Below are 20828 nucleotides of genomic sequence, written 5' to 3'. Positions count from 1 at the left end.
TTCACGTGTTCTGGCAGTGAACATTATGTGCTTTTTAAAGCAGGTCCTTGGGTTCCTATTACATCTGTATCTGAAACAGGGGATTCCCCAGATTTCTCCCAAGAGCATTTTTTTTTTTAATAAGTTCTGCGTTGTGCTTTCTCCCTAGAAATCTTCTGGTTCAATTTTACTTCACCGGTCACAAGCAAACTCTTTTGGTGGTGCTTGCCACCTACAGCAAATAGCGTTCCTCTGCTTCCACCAAAGTGGTTTTATATATTGTCTGTCATCTGTGGTTCTTTCTGCCAGGGCTGTATCCATAGAGAGGCCACATTTGTGCACCCAGTCCTCCCAGTCTTGGCCATGATATGGCCCATGCACATAAATCCAGTGGTGTTGCTTTCATAGAAAACCTGATTTATAATATGCTTTCTGGATCCTCTCCCTGCACTGTACTTTTTAAATGGTTGTCAAATGAAATAGAGGGGATTTTCTGATCTGTCTCTGTTTTTTCTGGACTTCCATACTTGCTGTTCAGGACATGAATAAGGCATTGGTTTAATGTCGTCAAAGTCCCAGTTTATCAGTATAGCATCACTTGAAACTATAGAACCTCTGGGGATATTGGCCTTAAGTTTTGAGGTTTTGAATATGAGAAAGCATCACTGCTTTTGCTCCCTATTTTTGTGCAGTATGTTTCTGTAATTCTTTAAATGTAAAGTTAGCTACTGTGAAAGTCCTGCAAATATTTTTCTATATTTGAAACCAATTTTCTAGAGTATATGTGTGTGTGTAGTGGGTTACGGAGTGATGTAGAGTTCAGTTTTGGGGAAAGGAGGCGTGGATGTGTGGGTGCATGCATCTGCTTTCTACATATACTGTTCTTCCTTTTCTGTTTAGTAAAATTTATGTTGAAATATTACAGGCTCACGTAGAAGTAGTTAGTGAAGATAACTGAAGTTGCTATTCTGCAAATTGCAGAGTGAATTCAGGCACCCCTTTATAGCCGGAGTCCTCACACTTTAGGCAGGACAGGCTAACAGGTTAACATCAGGTGTATAAACATACACAAAGACAAACCCAAAACTGGGGAGAAAAGTGTGTGGCATTTCCTAAATGGAAAATGACAGGTTTGTTTATATTTAAACAAAGAAATGTAAATGCTTGTGCTTGGGAGGTAGTGGGGTATGTGCATATACACATGCTTTTTTCACTGTGGTGTTTGAGAGTGTGATTTGTTAAACTGAATTTTTGATTTCTTGAGTGCTTTTTCCTTAAGAAGTGGTTTGTCTCATCAGGTAGTCTAAATGTAATTGTGTGCTTTTGCTATTTTGCATAGGGTAGGCTTTGCATTCCTTCTATAAGTGCATTCCAGGAATAATAATACTTATATTTGGCTGTAATGATGCAATTTTCCAGGACTTTTGTTAATAATAATAATAAAAAAAAAAAAATCACTCGTTTGATGGTACTCTTGCAAATCAACACAAATGGTCAACTTTTGATCTAGAAACTCAGCTCTTCCTCCCTCCTAAATGATTAGTACATAATGGAATCCGTTTGCTTTTGGCAATTTGGGGGGAAAATGCATTTAAAATGTCTAAGATTTCCAAGTGTAAATTTGGCTGTAGTAGATGTCAATAAACATGTCAAAAGGATTTTTATCCTGAAGTCTTGGTATGTGTTATAGTTATATTAATGCTCTGAATTATAGTACCTCCAGTGGAAATTTAAGTCAGCATTTTGGAAACCAAGGGTTTAAATGATGCATTTATGAGTGTATTTATACATTATTTTGACAGAGGAGTTTAAAACTGAGAAACAATCTTTTCTACAAGAATATTCAAATTTTTATCTGAATCCTGAAGTTATATTCCCCTTTATGCTTAGACTAAATCATCTTGCACCATTGTATGACACAGCTGCGTTAGTTTTTATCCTTAATATTTTAATGGACTGAATTATTTGTTTTATTTTAATAACATTTATAAATAGTGTGTAATTTGCTTTTAATTAATTGATAACTCTAGAAGAAAATACGGTACCTACTATTCTGCCATTGTCTAAAAACTTGTTTTAACTTTGGTTCTCCTTATTTGAGAAGAGTTAAAATACATCGATAGATCTGTCTAGTTACTGTCCTACGCACTGAAAGGGAAATACTGTATGAGTTGGAGTTTAAATCATTAAACCAACAACAGAGATAAACTGATGGGGCTTTTTGCAAGTATAAAGCAACATCTTGCTCCACTGCAGTCCTGCCTTATATTGTACCCTGAAAAATGAGCCTTGAAGCATGTGAAATTCTTTGGGTTTTAAAAGACTGATTTTTTTTTTTTTCCCAACCACCTCTGCTGCAATGTCTTGCCCATCTTTCTGACCAAAGTGAAATTACCGTTGTGAGCTGGGGAATGCAGATCATCCAAATGGCAGTGTACGTTACTACATGCACAAGTGTCCCTCTAGTGATTTGGAGTGGGGAATAGAAAATGTTGCAGTGTTTTAGGTAGTTATAATAGACTCTGGGGACTGTTTGTTGCACCTGAAGTAATGACTGCATGCTACATTGCTACCTAACCACTAAGAAAAAAAATCCCCCGTAAAATAGTTGCCAGTAAGATGAGCACAAAATTGGTACAGTGGATGCCAACATTTGCACTTCTGCATTTAGGCATTAAAGCCGCCTGTATCAGACACTTCCTAAAAATGGTGCAGCCGGACGCCCAGAACTGCTTGAGCACTTTCTTCAAAGCTGCTGTTACTATCCCTCTCCCTTCTCAGCTTGGCTTTTTCCTCTCTTCCTGCCCCAACTTCCCAGTGCTGAGCACAGTTCCCAGAGCAAGACCTTCAACTGCTGATGCTTGAGAGTTAACTGCTGTTTAATAAAAAATATTTTTCTTCCATTTACTTTTAGAGCAAACTTTGGGCCTGGGTTTGTGGCCCCAAATATTTCAGGAAATTGCAACTTGCACGGTATTTTTAGTTGCTTCATACATAACATGTAAGTTTTTGATCAGAATGCTAATAGGTCACTTACGAGTTCCAGAAAAAAAGATTTGCAACACTTTTTAAAAATCCTGCTAGCTGCAGGGTTCAGTGTGAAGGACAAATAATATCACACAAGTGTTTTTACTTTGGGAAGCGGAAAATAAGCAGAGAATATTTAATAGTATCTTGAAGGACACATTTTATTTTTAAATGCTCTTCCTAGAAGCTGTATGAACTTTTATTATTTTAGCATCATCTTGTCAGCATTGAGCTTCCCTTATATTTTAAAAAAGGAAAAGGGGGACACACACCACACTCTGAATCTATCAGAGATTGCATTTTCCATGTGTAAATACACGTTGACATATGCTAACCTAATAGAAAAGGACAGTTCTATGTGATTTTTCTCCCCCCCCCACCTTCCTGAAGTAAAGCAAGCATTGACTTAAGAATGGAAGTGCAATTGAGCCATCACTATCTCTTGATTTGATTTGAGATAGTGGAGGCATGAAGCCAAAAGATACTGGTGATTGCTGTGGAAACCACTCAACTATTGCTTTTTAAAGTGTGTTGAAGTGTGCAGACATGCACTCAGGCTCTTTTTCTCTTTGCCTGTAATTGAGAAGCATTATCGTAATTCTTTTAAATCTTCCTACTTTATGCAAGCTTTATAATCCTTATAAGGAATTGCTTGGTACAAATTACTGATATTTGTATTTCAGGGCTCTTTTCTTTGCAGTTTCTGAATGCCAGTTGCTGGCCAGTTCTTAGAGACTTGCAGTCCATTGAGGTTTAATTGTTTGAGGATTGTATTTAATTACTGCCTTACTGGGACATTTCAAGTGTGTTTTTCCTGGTATGTTTATCTGGTGTGCTTATCTACTAATAAAAGTTTTAAATGTCTGTGATTGTCTCTGTGTCCTGTAGTGTACCTTATACCTATATTATGGCAATCATGTCACTGTATGCAATGTAACACACATATATTGCAGCACACACGTTTTTATTCTAATCTAGATCTCAAAGTAGTTTTAATTGGTCTTCACTTTAAAATCTTTTCGTGTATCCACGAACAATTGTTGCAAATAAATGTGTCAAACTTAAGACAGTATTGCAGCAGTTAGCACCTCTGTATCTCTCTATAAAATGTGTATATATAACAACAGTACAATTTTCAATTGTGATGCCTTGCCCTATTGATAGTTGCTTTAGTTTCCTTCTGCTCCTCCAAAGTTTAGGCACATGATCTAAAAGAAAATCTGTAAACTTAAGTGTTGGGCTCCTTTTTCTTTGTTCTTTCTCCAAACAGAATTAATTTTAGCAGAGTACTTTTAATGTATTTTTTTTAACTAGTTTTCTTGTTTGGTGTTCTTTGGCTTACTTGGAAAAGCAATTAAATGGGTCTTCTATTTCTTCAGTCTGCCTATAGGCGTTCTCATCATTGTTAAAAATCAGCTTAGGTGAAGGTGGTGCTTGTGTATGTGTACTGTCATTGCTAGCACAGTATTTTAGACGTGGTAAGACATTTCCTGCCCTGAAATATTTGCTGTTTAAAATAGTTTTAACAGTGCAAAACCATGAAACAATGTTCTGGAAAAGGTAGGCTGTGGAAGGACTTCTGGAGAGGAGGGAAAGGGTTGGAAGGAGCTAGAAATGAGGAGGGAAGAAATGGAGTGACTATTTTAGGCTTTGGGGGCAGTACCACAGTCTCTGTGAAGCAATAAATGGGGCAAAGGGGAGAACAGTCAAGTGAGAAGAATGTGGAGTGAGTGGGAGTAGAAGAAAATGAATGTAATGCACTGCACTGCCCGGCAGCCCAGTGTCTCCTTAAGCTGCCAGTGCTGTAGCTGTGAACGCTGGCACTGCTGGAGCTGGAAGCACACAGTCTGAATTTCAAGACGTGTCTGTGTACCTCTGTGGAAATGATGAACAAAAAATTTCCATTAGTGCTGAGCATTATTGCAGAAATGATGCCTGTATCGCATTTGTGTGTTATACAACACTGTGCCAGTTGTGTTTCCTCTCTCTCTCGTTTTCTTTTTTAGTTTTTTTCCTTTTTTGATAAGTGCTTTTCTAAGGGGTTTCACAGGAAACTGCAGGCAGATCAACCAAAGATGAGAAGTCGGTGTGCGTAATTTGTACTTCCCTGAATATCTGTGTGCAATCTCTCATTTAGTTAGTTATTCTGGAATTGCTTCCTTTCATCTCAAAAATAGCATGCTTGCACTTATCACCTACTTTTTGAAAGAGAATATGTAATATGAAAGATGTTTTAAAGTCTTTGACTGTTCCCTGTTTGGTCTAAACAGCAACGTTATTGTGAGAGGTATTTTGTCACGGTTTCTTTTTTAGAAAGAATTTTTTTAAAAGCTTGCAGGATCATTATTCATAACTGTATAGGCTAAAGATATGAGAGAGGCAATTTTGTAAGGAAAGATTTAATTTATTTAGACCAAATGATCTGTTTGGAGTAAAAAAACTTGACAAAATTTTGGGACCTAGAGAAGGGCTAAGTGCTGTAAGCTTGTCTGTTTTCCCACAGTTTGTCTTGTAAAAGATATTACCTCTTATTACAAGTATTTGTTCTCTCTGAAGGCTTGGAACAAAACAAAAGAGTTGCTGGAAGATGGAAATTTATTTCCTCCTGTAACAGTTCCTACTGAATCCTGCAGGTGTTTAGTCTAGGTGCTTTAGGATTTAGCTCATAAATAATAATTTGGCTTTTAATCATGCCTTTCAGTTGAATCCTCTTGTTGCATCCAAGCCTTAACCTGGACAATTACCATAGCATCACCTAAAATAGGGACAATAAAACTGAGGTTTCATGGCCTGAATCCACTAGCTTTAATACATGAAACTGAGTGAATAATTATAAACAAAGAATGTGAAAGTAGGTTATCAAACCATGTGATAACATCTGTTCCTTGGAAACATGAAAGTAACTATTTCTGTGTCAAGAACTAAACCCTGTTTAAGTGGTATTATAAGCTGACTGCAATTTTCTCCTGTGCCCAAACTTCAGTGCATAATGTTGAGGCTTCTGTGCAAAATGATGTAATTATCTGCATGCCCTATCAGAGTCGGGTATTTATATTTGAAAACCTGGGTCTCTGTCATCTGGAGGATCCTTATCAAGATGAGAGCTCAACTGCGTGGGATAATATGCAGTTGCATGAGAGGAGACCTGGTTCTGTCCCTGAATAGTTTGCAAGATGCAACACGTGAAGTGGCGTCTCCCCCCTCCCCTCTTTTTTTAAGGAAGGAATGGAGAGCAAGGGTTATGGTAATTCACTCGAATATAACATTGGCTAGCAGTATGCATAAATTCATCCAAATTGCCTTTAACAGCCAGTCATTTTTCCCTGTGAGAAACTGAAGATGTTCTTGTACAATGGAAAAAAGGGTTAGACAAAGCAGAAAAAGCACTTGTAGGTTGTTTGTGTACTGACATTTTTCAGCATTATTGAGTCTATTAGAAGTTGACTATTACTCTAATCACACACTGATGGAGAGATCAGTGGTAATGCAGAATATTAGGAAGGGATAGATTAACTTCTTAATGCTAAAGGTTCTGAACTACTAAAACGGTGCTTTTAAGAGGGGCAGTTGCAGCACAAATGGTACAGATGCCAAGACTGCAGCGGGGTTTTCCTTACACTTCATACGGTACAAGTCAGTATCCCTTAACTGCAGTTGGGTACTGCTTCTTGCCCATTTTGTACCTTAATAGCTCACTGTCCTCTACTATTCTTTCCTGCACTTGTGCCCAGCAGACAGCTGTTTTGTTCCATCTTACATTCAGCATCGCTGTTAAATTCTACATCTAAAGAGTATGCTTAGAAATAAATGCCGTGCTTCTTGCTTTACTGACTTTTTTTTGTATAAAAATGCACTTGGGCTGAGAAGACGCAGCCTCACCTGTTTCGGTCGGCTGATCCATGCCTTAGAACAACCTGTTCTGGGAGAGACAGGCTGGAACAGTTTGTGGATGTATCTCCAGAGGTATAGCCTGCTAAACCTGTTTGCCTTGTAAAAGCTGAGGTTTCTGCTCAGGATTAGAAGTTACGGCTTTGATTTCATCACCCTTGCCACTTGAGTATTCTTTACCTGTCTTTAAAAAAAAAAAAAAAAAAAAGTCGCTAAAATACTATCTTTTTCATTAGGTCTGTAAAAAATCCATTTTGTTGTGGTTTAAATCACTCTGCTCCCAAAGCTTTTCTTTCAAAGATCAGATATTTGTGTTGATTTTTTTAAAATTATTTTTGTTTGTGTGTGCAAAATCATATTCTAATGTTATTATTTTTTCCATTCTTGTTTTCTGAAACAATTAGCGCTGTGTGCAGGCTACTGCCTGCCAATAGTGTATGCGTACAGGATTATGTGTGAGAGAGTGCAAACCAAACAAAAACATGTACCTCTCCCTTACAAAAAAGAATGCACAACCAAACATACTGCATGTAATCCCAATCGTCACCTCATTTTCCACTTCAAGGCAGTATGATCTACACAGATATGGGAGCTGATAACTGATGATACAAGTTATTTATTTCGTTAATTGTTATTTCATGTGTGATATAAAACACTATTTTGTGGTCTTGTGTACTGTACTTCAACTTCCTCGCTCTTTGAAGTGTAAGAGGGAGTTATCCTGTCCGTGTTGCCCTCCACACCTTTTCTTGGTTACAAAAATCCTTCAGGAAGCCCAGCATCAGGGGATAACTGGCAGTCGGACTCGACAGCAGCCGTATCGTTCCATATCGCCCCAGTTCTGCGGTTACCTCAAAGTCCTTTCAACTCCTTCAGTCCATGAAGGCATCTCTTAAACTGTCCCATTTGCTTTTCATTTGATAACAGCTATTGGTATTTTTCCTTTGAATTGAACCATAGTTGGGGCAACCTTTTAAGACAGTAGCTAATGCAGCTGTAATTTTTGACAGAGCTTGCAGAATAAATGGGGTGAAACATGGGTAAAACTTCCCAAAGGGAAGCTCAGCAGTGTAAGCAGTGGTGCTTAAGGTTTAGTAGCTGGCCTTCTTCCTCCAGAGATAATCATGAATCAATTTCCTTTATGATAAGAAGCACTTGGCTGCTAGATGCAATGAATCCTTTTTAATTAGTCATAGAAGAGAAGTCCTAACCACTTGTTTGAAGGTCTCAAAACACCATTAAGAGGAGATAAGGGTGCAGTCTGTGACCAGATTCTGCTTTGAATAATTACAGTGTTGCTGCCTACACTTCTCCATATTCAAGTAGATACAGCGTTCTTCTTTGCTACTTGGCATAAATGATTTTGTGTGCTAATAACTACTGCATTCCAGCCTAGGGGTGGTGGCATCTCAGCGATAGCAAAAATTCATTCCCATGTCTGTGTGAAGGGAGATGTTGCCGAAGTTTAGTGGTGGCCGAGCAGGAAGAAAGAAGCAAACCCTTTGTCAGCTCAGTGGTAGTTGTTCTTGGAGAGTCCCAGAGGGATGCTCAAGGTGGCCGTTCTTGTGCCCTTGAAGAGTGTACAGCTCTGTTTCTTGTGGTGGCAGCCACAAAATGCTAATGTGCGTGGAGCAGGACGTGTCATTTCCTAGTGCGCTGAACCAACACCACTGATAAATATTTAGGACAGATCAGATGGTCTGAGCGCATGTGCCGAGGAGGAATGCTGTACTTAGCTAAACAACTAGGCATTATCTGAGATCCTGAGATTTAATATATGCTGTCTCTGTAATAACAGTGGGTGGTTGTTCCAGATACAAAATTTCAGTTAATCTGCTGTGTCAGTTTGGGCTTGCAAGTCCAAAAATATCTTATTAGTGATTTATGTCTTTCATTGTTTTTCTTTTTTGTCATATGGTTATCTCTGCCCACGCACTGCTACCTAATCTTGTACATTTTGCGTGCTGTTCCTGTGGTTATTCCGTGAGAAGAAAGCTTGGTGTCGCCCACAGAACAGCACACGCCTAGCTCTGCACTTCAACATTAAGTTTCTTGTGTGAAGGTATATCTGAATTTTATCTCTCTAGAGTGAAAATAGCTAGCTTACCAACAATCAAATTATTTCTCAAGCTGCTAGGAAAATATTTGGCATAGACTTCAGTGCTTCACTTGAAGCTTCAGAAAACACAAAGCTTTGAAGAGAACTGCAAGCTTTAAATCCTTCGTATCTTTAATTATAGAGTTGAATAATATCCTGTACTATCTGTGCACACAATGCTTGAATTAATTCTGTGTTTATTAATTAAGGGGAAACATCTTTTCTTTTACCTTTACCTTTCCCCTACTCCCTATAATCCTGCAAGCCAACTTCTGGTGGAGTTAGCTTCAAGCATTCATTAGCATAGCATGGGCCTTTGACATACTGCACTGTTGATTTATGCTTGTGAATATTCATTGTAGCAAATCCAGTGGCTTTTCTGCTTTCTCTGTTTTTTGGAGCAAGATATATCACGCAAGATATAAAATCTCCTTGCAACCTGTAACTAACTCCCTGGGGTAGAAGTTTGCTGCATTTGAATCCCTTTGTATTCATGACAGCAAAGAGTACCAGCAGTGCAAATGCAGCATTGCTTATCAGAAGGGAAGACTGTATAAAAGGAGAGGTGGTAGGATAGTCGCCTAAGTTCACTCTGTGTGTTTGTTAATACCGGTCAGCTTCCACCCATCTTGAGAGCTGTCATGAGAGGGCAGTTGGGAGAAATGCACATTAACTCTGAAAAGAGTAAGGGAATCGGGAAAGAGAAAAAGACAGTCCGTGAGAGGACAGGCAGGGCATAATAGAAAATACTTCTAGAGTTAGAGGCAACGATATGTGAAAGAACAAGTAGGAAAGGAAAGGCCACAAGATTAATTTTCCTCTGTATGTACAGTGATCAAAGTCTGAAACTCTCAAATACTATTTCCATTTCTGACGTAACTTGGCTCTGTGACCTTGAGAAAGCCTGGTTCCCTAAGGGTGCCCTCTGAGAAACTCTCTATAGTTCTTCTACCATTGGAGCTGAGCTGTAGTAAGATAATAGGAGGGAAGAAATTATTATTTTTAGGGAAGAAAATGACAGACTAAGTGATCTCCATCTGCAAAAAGTTATTTCAGTGTCTGTCTAGAATTTGATAGCCATTTTTTGTCAGTAAGAGGATATTCAGACATACTGCAGCATGCTGAAGCATCTTGGTTTCAGCTGATGAACTTGTTCAGAGTATCTGTGAGCTTTTATTGAGCATCATGTCTGCAAGATAGCTTCATATCAACTGGAAAAGATTTACAACGTTTTCTGAGTGTACAATGACTGAAAAAATGAAAGCGTTTAACCAATAGAAAAGTAGCGTGTAGATAGTGACATTTTTCTGCAGGAAAGTTTCACTGAGTGATGTATCTTGGGAGGAGAGCCAAAGGGGGGTGAGAAACTCTCCCAGCTGCTCATCTCCTTGCCTCTAAATAACAATCACTGTGTGAGAGCACCTTTTCTAAAAATACACTTTTTAAAGTGTATTATTTTTTTAACAGGATTGATATGTTAGCTTTCTTTTTGTACAGAAAGTTTTGTGCAGTTCTGCTTTCTGTGCTGAAGCTGGAAACTGCAAATGGAAATGTGACACTTATATTAAGTTACTGCTATTTTATTGATAAGAATGTTGAGTGCTTATTGAAGTGGTCAAATACAGATATTTGTTGCTTCCATCATTATTGAAGTGAAAAGGTAATTTTTTCAGACCTTTTGGAGGCAAATGCTGTGCAGATTGCGAAGGTACTCCCAGAGAACTCACAAGGTATTGAAGGCAACTGGCAGCTGAAGCAAATCTCTTGAGGGTGAGGGAGGGAGTGCTCGGTCACAGAAGGAATAGTATGGTATCTTCTGTGCTGCCTGTGTGCAAAATCTGCGTGCTTATGGAATGCTCTCTTCATTTCACTGAAGTCAAGAGTTTTGGTTTTGAACAATTTGGCCCAGGATTTCACCATTTCAGTGGTGGTTTTTTTGGTGATTTTTTTGGGTTTTTTTAATGAACTTAAATTGACACAGGTAGTCCTATATTCTTTAGCAATCTTAACTGTTTAACTCATTCTGGTTTCTATTTTTACATTTGTACGATCGTGTACATTAGCTAGTGCTGGTGAGTGCTATCAAAAATACATCATAAATTAATTCACCTTGAGACCTCTTTTTTGATGCATTTTGACTTAAACGTGCTTATGTTTAAAATATAGGGTCCTGCATGCGCAGCTACAGTATTCATTGACTTTGCTGTTTTCCCGTAGCCAAATCTTATCAGAAAAAATGCCAGTATTCTGTGCATTTATACTAAAGTCATTTATTTCTTAAAAGAAAGAGCCATGAAAGGGGAGCATTTAGAACCATTCAAATGAAACCAGTCATGGACCAAATCTATTTATTCTAAAAGTGAACAAAATGAGCCATGTTTGTTGTGTTAGTGAGAGAGATTGAGGTCAGCTCCTGCTTTTTTTCAACTCAGCCCTTGCACATGGAAGAGTGGTTAGCATGATATAAAAGAGAATGTTGTGGCAAGGCCATCATTGGAAGTGATAGGTAAATCCTAGTGAACAGTCTACTACCAAGTATTTGGAGTGATTGGGATATATGGGAAACAGTCATGGAAAACCTCAGGATGGGGATGATTAGATTGGGCTCGGGTTGAAGGAAGGGATTGAGGTGGGGAAACAGAGTTTGCATGTGGTGGGGAGCAATGTACCTTCAGCCACCAGAACCAAAAATGACTGTATTTTGAAATAATAAGCAATGTGGAAAAGTCAACAACTTTTAATTTGACACTTTTCTGTGCTTAGCAATGGCACTCTTCAGAAACTCTTAGTGATATTACTGTGGACATTATTTTTTTAAAAAAAGCCCTCTTGAAAATTCAGCTTCATTATGTTTAAGATATTGGTAATTGATAAACAATTTCTTCACTATTTATCAATGATTGTTTTAAAGTGAACCTAAGAAATCAAATGATTTTTTTTTTTTACCAGCTGTCCACCACCATAATGTTGGTAGACATGCCGGCTTGTTTACTGGATACTTGAAAAATCATGTTTGTATATTTTTAAAATATTTTTCTCGTCAGACTGTATTTCTGATGGTGGCTACAGTTAAATAATATACGGAATCAGAAGGTTGAGGTTTTGTTCTTTGTTTTTCTTCTCCATTTTTATAGCTTCCTCTTTTAAGAAAAATTTCCAACTGACCAATTAAAAAAAAACCAAACACAAAACGCTAACAAGCAAACAAACCAAAAACAAAAAACCCAAAGTACGGTTTCCTTGGGGAAGTTAAGTCTAAACAAGTATACAATAATAAATATTAGCAGAAGAATTAAATGATTTATTAGACAACCTTTACTTAGGAAAGCTTCTTAACTCTTACAACAGTCAGTGGGATTAAAACGTGCTTAACTTGAAGCACATCCCAAGGGTTTTCCTCATTTGCATTTTACTTGCTCAAAGAACTTAAGGTTTGCATCCTTTTTTTTTTTTTTTTTTTTTTTTGGTGCAGTGGATATCACAGCAATTTAAGCAAAATTAAAGCTTTCCTAAAGCAAAAGTGTGCATTGGAATGGTGTTTTAAGAATGAGGTGCTTGCTTACTGCTTTCGTACTGTTTGAAACCTTTTATTTCTGGTTCTTTTCCAATGTGGAAGGAGTTTGTTTTCAGAGAAACATTGTTGCCAAGGGACGAATGTTGACTGTGTTGTGTTTAAGACGGGCTGATATTAATTACATTCTTTTAGCTATTCTCCTTCTCTGGATAACTTTAAAAGGCCCTTTCAATTTCCAGAATACTTAGGTAAGCTCTCAGAACATGAACGCAGTGTCTCATCACTTACGTGAAGAATGTATTAAAGAACTGGCAACAGCCGAACTCATTTTTACACACAGTCGAGAAATGTTGGTTTCAGATGATCGCACTAATTATAACATGCATAACAACATTAGTGAATGCAGTGATTTCCCTCTCTTTTATCTGTAAAGTCTATCTGAGCTAGTTTTCAGACAACCTGTGTGGAGAACTGCTTAGTGCAGTTCTTACTGCATTAGACCAGAGGAACAGGCGGATTTCTTTCAGGACCTATTCCGTAATCCAGGCAGCATGATCTGGAGCAAAGTCAGTCTTTGGGGTTTTCCAGTTCCCCATTGACAATGCGAACCTAAAGTTTTGCCTTGGGTTTTAGTTCTTTAAAGGATCAGGCTGAGTTACTTAACTTGCTGCTTCAACAGAATAGTTTTGTGCAAGCCTCCTTGAGCTGGCCTAGTGCTGGTCGTCCCAGTGATGGGACTGCTCACCCCACCAGAACTTGCAGTGTTGGTTTTTTAACAACTAGCTCCTGAAGACTGAGCCCAGCTCATGTTTCTTAGTCTTATGCCTATTTTAGAGTTTTCGATCATTTCATTCTGTACTAGGTAAAATGCCACTTTCCCAGTATTTTTACTTATTACTCAGTACTTTAAGAAATACTGGGTCAAGACAGCATAGTATACATAAAAGCTGTGCAGAGCTCACCTTAGGTGCCAACACAGCTGCCTTGCCCTGCTTGTGCGGGAGCCCTAGAAGAGAGTAAAACAAGCTGAGCCAAAGCAGGTGAATTTTCCTTGCCAGCCCTCTCCTCAGTCTTCCACTTTTCTTTGCAGGCTTGTTTTTGGGCCGTCTCATACTCTACTCTCATCCCTCCTTTGGTGGGAGGAGTTCAGTGTGGCCTGTGAGTTTCTGGGAGAAGAGCTCCAGCAAGGTTTTATGAGTCTGAACTCCAGCTTGCTCGCAGCCTTGGCTGCTGACCAGTGATCGGTCCTCCCTGGAGCTACCTGGATGCGACCTGATAGCTTATGCTTAACTTCTGAAACCTTCCTGGGAAACCATAGGCCTGTGGGACATGGGTGAAGGCCAGCTTTAGAGGTCCAAATCTTGTTTTAACAAAAGGTGACATACTTTTTGCCAGCTACGAGCTCTCAGTAGAGGCACACATTTCTTCCCTCCATTCAGACTACGGAAGCCATCCTTCCTACTTGCTTGAATCCCAATGTCAAAGCTCCTCTCTCAGCTCTCCTGCTGGTCACAATCCCTGTCACTCATTAGCCTCTTTCTGCTTTCCTGAAAACTTGCTTTAATCCTGACACCTATCTGTAAACTTCTCCTGATAGAGATAAGTTTGGCTTACTGTTTTGATAAATTCTCCAAGTCTGGTTGTTTGGAAAAAATAAATCTTACTCATCCCAATTGTCCCTCAAGAGATGGTCCTTATGTTCAGGAGTTCATGTTCGCTTACAAAAGATTAATGTGCATTTACAGTGAAGTTGTCCAAGTTATATTAATCAATAAATTGACATTCAATTTATGGATTACTAGGGAACATAAATAACTGCCTACATAAACCTGTACTATCTTATTAGCATTCTGTTTAAATAGCTTTATGGTTTTATTTGTTTAGACAACTTCAACAGAAATTTCTGAGTATTCATCTGATAACGACAGCGTGGGAGAAGGAGAGATAGGCCTGGCAACCACTACTCCAGGATCCACTAAGACATTATGGTCGAGGTCAGGAGCAGACACAGGGGATGTTACAGCACGACCAGCCAGCGAGTGGTTGAGGTCTGCGCAGGCCCTTCTCCGCACCCCTGGGAAGCAGGTGGGCAAGGCCCCCCGAGCCCCCACTGAGTCCGCAAAGAAGAGGAAGCTACTGAGGTAAATGCACTGTCTGCCTTCGGAAAATGGTTGTTTGTTTTTGGGTTTTTTTAAATTGTAAGTAAAAGAATACTTACAGAAGAGTAGGAATGCATTTCGAAGTGTCGTGGTTTAACCCCAGCCAGCAACTAGGATCATGCAGCCATGTGCTCACTCCCTCCCACCACCCCCAGTAGAGTAGGGAGAAAAGGAGGGGGCAAAAACACCCCCAACTTTGAGATAAAGATTGAGATTATTGAGATAATCATTGAGATAATTGAAGATATTGAAGATATCTCAATATTGAAATATTGAGATAATCTTGAGATAAAGATCGTCTTTATTGAGATAAAGACAGTTTAATAGAACAGTAACACAAGAGGAAAGTAATAATAGTAGTGATAATAGTAATAATAATGGTAAAAGACTATACAAAATAAAGTAATACAACACAAGTCACTCTCATCACTTGATGATCAGTTACCCAGCCCATCCTAAGCAACTATTGCGAATTCCTGCCCCCGGCCAGCCCCCATTTATATACTGAGCATGACCTCTATGGTATGGAATATTCCTTTGGCCAGCTTGTCCTGCCTGTGCTACCTCTCGGCTTCTAGGGGAAGCTGAAAAAGTCCTTGACTAATGTAAACATCACTTAGCAACAACTAAAACAATATGTGTTATCAGCACCATTCTCATATGAAATCCAAAACAGAGCAACTACTAGAAAGAAAACTAACTGTCCCAGCTGAAACCAGGACACAAGGATAAGCATTTTAGAGATGCAAATTCCAAAAACTTAAAGAATGTAATTTATCTTTAGACAAGCAAACAAGGCAAGAAAGAACTCAGTTAATTTTTAATATCTGTGGTGAAAGCTCTCAATCTGGAACTCCTGTGCGCAAATAGATACAGTTTTTGCACTTCTAATAATGCTTTACAGTACCTTACAGATGTGTGAGTGGACATACTTCTGTTTTAGCTTGTAATCATTTCATTGCTTTGTGCCTCTCCAGATAGCCTGCAAAAATGCTGTAGCTCTGATTTTTTTGTTTGTTTGTTTCTCTCCAGATCTGTCAGGGTAAAATTATCCAAAATACTGTAGGAAAGGGGTGGATGAGCAATAGTGGTGAATAGCACAGGACAGAGCGATATTTAGGCAAAGGTGGGATGTATTTGTTAATCTGAAATGTAAATCTCTGTGACTAAATTAAATACATTAAAAAGATACCTAGCTGCTGAAAGAAAACAGCCGGAGCCTGAGCAGTGGAAGCCTGATGTTTACAATTAACTATTTCTCTAGCTAATTACAGTGCAGAAATGGTCACTTCCTATATTGAATCAACGAAAGTTGCTTTAACTTAAATGGTATATTTGTGAAGATATTCCTCAAGGCATGGAGACTACAATTACAAATGGTGCTGCTATAGATATCTATTGTATTTTTAACAATGTCATTCTTTCTTACCTTTTTTTACAGCTGACTCTATGTACAGTAATCAATCAATCAATTAATTCACTTTGGTGAATTGGTGAACATTTAACCAATGTTCACTTCGGTTAAAATGCCATGCCTTATTTTTCTCTAAAAATGTTCTTGGCTATTTCAAAATGCCGACTAAGGGAATATATTTGAAAGTCCTAATTACTGAGGATCTCTGTACTTAAAAGTGCTCTGCTTATGCAATCAAGCTTTATTTCTTGTTACTTTAAAAACATAACACACAACTGTACTAGGTCAGACCAAAGCTGTAACCCCCAAAAATGCCTGTTAGTGGCCAAAAGCAAGTATGTGTGAAGGTAATAAGAACAGGACAAGCATATAGTGGTATTTTGCCCAGATGCACTTCCAGCTTTCAGCAGTTTACTGCTCAGGACCTGTTTGTTACTGTCAGTGGGTTTGTCTTTTCATGAGTTTGCCCAGTTGTTTTCTGAAACCATAACATTTGGCCGCTGCAATAACATCCCAGGGTAAGGACTTCTGTAGCTTAAACATGACTTGAATCCACACCTACGAGCTTCATTTGATGACCTCTACTATCAACAATCTCAGTGCAAAAATATATTTTACAGCAAAGATACTCTGAAACAAATGTATAAGAGAATAAATAGCTTTAAAAACAAACAAAGAAGCAAACAAAAACAAACCAACCACAGTGATATAGAATGTAATCTGTCTGGAGTCGCCAGAGAAGCAGAGCTTGCAGTTTTTCACTCTTCCATTCTGTGGTTCCACCTTGGGTTCCTTTGGGAACAAGGAAGCAGGCAGGAAATTCCTCAGTTATGAGTTTTGTTTATGTAGTTATTTTGCTTGTCCAGGTGATTGTCATCTTTTCACTCTTCCTGTTCAGGCCATTAATTACACATCTCTCCCATCCTTTTCCATCCCATTCCCATTTCATTGGTGTGCTAACAGTGGATATAAGAGTCTGCATTCTCGATAGGAAAGCTCAGGTTTCAGTGATGTGAATTGAAGGCCAGTTTGAGGCAATGTTTGTCGGCTTCTTGATTGATGAAGTGACAGTGTCTTCTTTCTGGTTATATAGCTAAAACTTAAATAGCAGTTGTTATCTTGTCCTTTCTCCTGCCTTTCCACCTCTGCTGCAGATCAAAGCCACAGCAGAAAAAGCAGTGAGCAGGGAAAATCATCCTGCAAGCTGGATCTGTCCCACAGGCTCCCACTCGGACCATTTGAAACCGCGCAGTAGGTAGAAGAGAGCCGAGAGCCTCTGCTTAGCCAGGCTCTCTTTTTCCAGAGAAGAAAAGGCTCTCTTTTTTCAGAGTGTTGCCTAGGGAAGCATGGGTTAAACGGAGATGGTGCAGATGGCAGAGCTGCCGTCTTCCCACGTGAATTCCTGTGCGAGAGGTTCTACTCCAAATCCAGTATTAAGTATGCTTACTCCATGGAAAGGTCCTGATGTAGGTAGAATAGGCCTCCTATGGTTTTGTTTCCACTTTTAAGAAAACAGACATTATTTCTATTTTCAGCTCTCTTTGCTGTTTGAGATGACTAAAGCTATCACCAAAAGTGGAGAGAATCTTTTCAAACTATTTTAGCTTATATTTTCTGAAAAATATCTTATACCATATGTAACATTCTCTTACAGATTCTTTAGGCATGCTGCAATCTGCATTTATATTTTCATTACCCGATTGCAGCTGTGCTCCCAGTCCCTCCACGGCTACGTTTTTGTACATAACCTCAAAGAGGACCCCCCTAAGATTCTCCCCCTCCCAAACCCCAACCAAAACCAAATAAAAAGCCAAATAAAAGAGCTGTAACAATCTGTGTAAAAATTCAAATTAATTCTTTTCTACTGTCCTCTCCTCCTGGAATCCTCTCAGTGCTAAAATGGAAATGGATAAGTGCCTGGATGGGAGGAAATAGTATTGTTTATTTGATCCTATTACAGATGTAATTGACATATACTACAAAAATCAAGATGTAACCTGTCATGGTTTAATCCCATCCAGCAACTAGGACCATGCAGCTGCTCGTTCCCTCCCCCCAGTTGGTACGGGGGAGAGAATCAGAAGAGTAAAAGTGAGGAAAAAAAACTTGTGGGTTGAGATGGTAGGTGGGTTTAATAGGTAGAGCAAAAGCCGCGCATGTAAACAGAGCAAAACAAGGAATCCATTTGCTGCTTCGTATCAGCAAGCAGATGTTCAGCCATGTCCAGGGAAGCAGGGCTCCGTCACATGTAACGATTACTTGGGATGACAAATGCCATCACTCCAAATATCCCCCCCACTTCCTCCTTCTTCCCCCAGCTTTATACATTGAGCATGATGCCATATGGCATGGAATATCCCTTTGGCAGTTGGGGTCAGCTGTCCTGGCTGTTTCTGCTCCTAACTTTTTGTGCATTCCCAGCCTACTCACTGGTGTGATGGTGTGAGAAGCAGAAAAGGCCTTGACTGCTTAGCAACAACAAAAACCTCAGTGCACTGTCAACACAGCTCTCATACCGAATCCAAAACATAGCACTATACCAGCTGCAAGCAAGAAAGTTAACTCCATCCCAGCCGAAACCATGACAGAAATCTTCAGAAGTAAGCTGATTATGGATGATTAAAATAAATTCTGCTGATGCTAGCGTTAGAAATTTGAGTGTAAATTCAACACCTTTGAGTGGAAGTAAAATGAGAAGCCCACCTATGTCCCCAGAAGAACGTGCACAATATACAGGGTTGCTTATGATGAGTGAAATTTGAAGGGGTGTGTTACAATCCTCCTCTGTTAGGAATTAAGGGGGGGTTTGGAAAGTGATTACCATCTTCAGACAAGAAAGGTGTGACAGAAGCAATTCCTCCCCCACCATGCCTACTGGCTGGTTTATTCTCTGCCGTTTTGCCAAATTCTTCATGTCTTCATGTATCCCCTGTAACGTTAGTTTTTGTTTTCAAAATTGTTCTAAGTAAAAATTGTTCTTTTCTACCGCAGTCCACAGGGGAGGGCAGGTAGTCTGTATGGTGGCGTTTGTCCTTCAGGGTTGGTGGTGGTCCTGGGCAGGTTCTGAAGCAACCCAAAGGGCGGTGCTGTAGGAGGTGCCAGTCTCCCATGCTAGTAGCAAAGTATCATCTCTTTCATTCACAGCCATCAATACCACTGCTTCTGGACGTTCACACCTTAAACATTGGGTTTATATGCCATCTTGTGTAGCTGTCTTCTTTTATTTAAACAAAATTGGTGATGGATGGAGTGGGAGTAGTATAATTTTCCCAGGTATCCTGAGAGCGTTGGACTGCACCCATGAGCTTGCTAAGAGAGTTGATAAGGAAGTGCTGCTAGTGGCAGTTGATACTGAGGTGAATTGCCTTGGTGATCAGGTCAAGAGGTGTTGGGTTTAGATGTTCCTACCCTTTTATTCACCACAAAGTTTCAGTTTCTCAGCTTGAGTCAACACTGCGTGGGAAAATAACGCAAGTGATTTGCAAACCTGAGGGGAGAGAGTATATACTGCAAATAACAGTTTTCAGGAAGCTCTTCTTTTTCGATCTGGAATTCATGTTGATGCTACGGAGTGAAATGTCTAAACTGCACCAGTTCCAAGTCTCAAAGTACCCCTGTGAGAGAAGGGAGGAATGAAGTATATTGAAAGTTTCAAAGTTTGTTACATAAGTTAAACCAGTAACTGCGTTCATTCAGTATTTATAAAGAAGAACACTCAAAATGCACACACTCAGCTTTTCTTGTGTACAAGTAAACCTTTCTTAAAGGTTTTATGAATTGTTTGCTTTTTCTAGTAATATTTTATTTCCATCAGAAAAAAAAAAAAAGGAAAAGAAAAGCCTGTGTTTCAGTGCAGGAAATGGGTGTCTTGAGTTATATAATGTTAACCCTACTTCTAAATCTGTCATGATGCAAGAGCTTTTAGTTGTGAAGAATAGCTGCTTTAGCTTTTTGGGGGTTTTTTGGGTTTTTTTTGTTTTTTTTTTTTTTTTTTTTTTTTTTAATATGTGAGTGGCCATTTTTAGTTTAACAGTAAAATAAAATCTCAGGAAATTCTGCTTAATCATCTTACATCTACTTGTGTGCAGACTACTTAGAGATCTGATCTGCTAAAGTTAACTTTTGTTATCAAAAGAGGAGAAAGTTACAGAATGTCCTGGTACTATGTGCAGTAAAATGAAACCTGGTTGTCACATGAGGCCAACTGAGGTCCTGAAAATAAAGGAAATTGCCAAGGGAGGAAGGAGCTGGCACAAATGAAGCAGGCTTTTACTCTGAAGTTGGGTCTGTTTTTTCCTACATGCATCCACAAGTAGCATGAGGGCGTAACAGCAATAGACTAGCCCTTTGACCACCGTGTTCTTATGCTGCTATTAACTACTGGATTAAATTTTCCGTGCTCGTTGGATTCCTTTTCTTGTTGGATTAGGAGAATATAACTGAAGAATATCATGGTTGCCCTACAGGTATACCACTTGTAATCACTAGCAATATACATGGTCAAATTATTTTGCACTTACTGAAAGTTAAAATGTCTTTTCTTTTTAGGAAGTGTGGATGGTTTTACTGTGCCATATGTTTGGTGTTCACGGGAAAAATCCCCGCATTTAGTAAAAGACCTCTCACTTTCCTTAAAATGACAGATTTCTCCAGTTTCATGTGTAATGTATTTTACTGATTGGAACGGCTTAGCAGGGTACGGTTGTTCCCCATCAGAGAGAAGTCATTTTGCTGTCTTTGGTTTGTTTA

General features: G+C 39.0%; 1 protein-coding gene across 3 annotated transcripts in view; it reads left to right on the top strand.

Annotated features, from left to right (window-relative positions):
* The window catches only part of SPIDR (scaffold protein involved in DNA repair), a 206640-nt gene that overhangs the window by 40106 nt on the left and 145706 nt on the right, over positions 1-20828 (top strand). For all 3 annotated transcript variants that reach the window (XR_008464619.1, XM_054189356.1, XM_054189355.1), the window contains exon 6: positions 14391-14647. Coding sequence is in view for 2 of the 3 variants with exons in the window: in XM_054189356.1 (XP_054045331.1) it covers positions 14391-14647 (257 nt within the window). In the remaining variant the exon portion in view is untranslated. The remainder of the gene's footprint in view (positions 1-14390; positions 14648-20828) is intronic.

This window comes from Rissa tridactyla, chromosome 2 (assembly GCF_028500815.1).
Source record: "Rissa tridactyla isolate bRisTri1 chromosome 2, bRisTri1.patW.cur.20221130, whole genome shotgun sequence".
NCBI lineage: Eukaryota > Metazoa > Chordata > Aves > Charadriiformes > Laridae > Rissa > Rissa tridactyla.
Note: the sequence above shows the minus strand (reverse complement) of the source record. Positions and strands in the feature narration are given on the sequence as shown.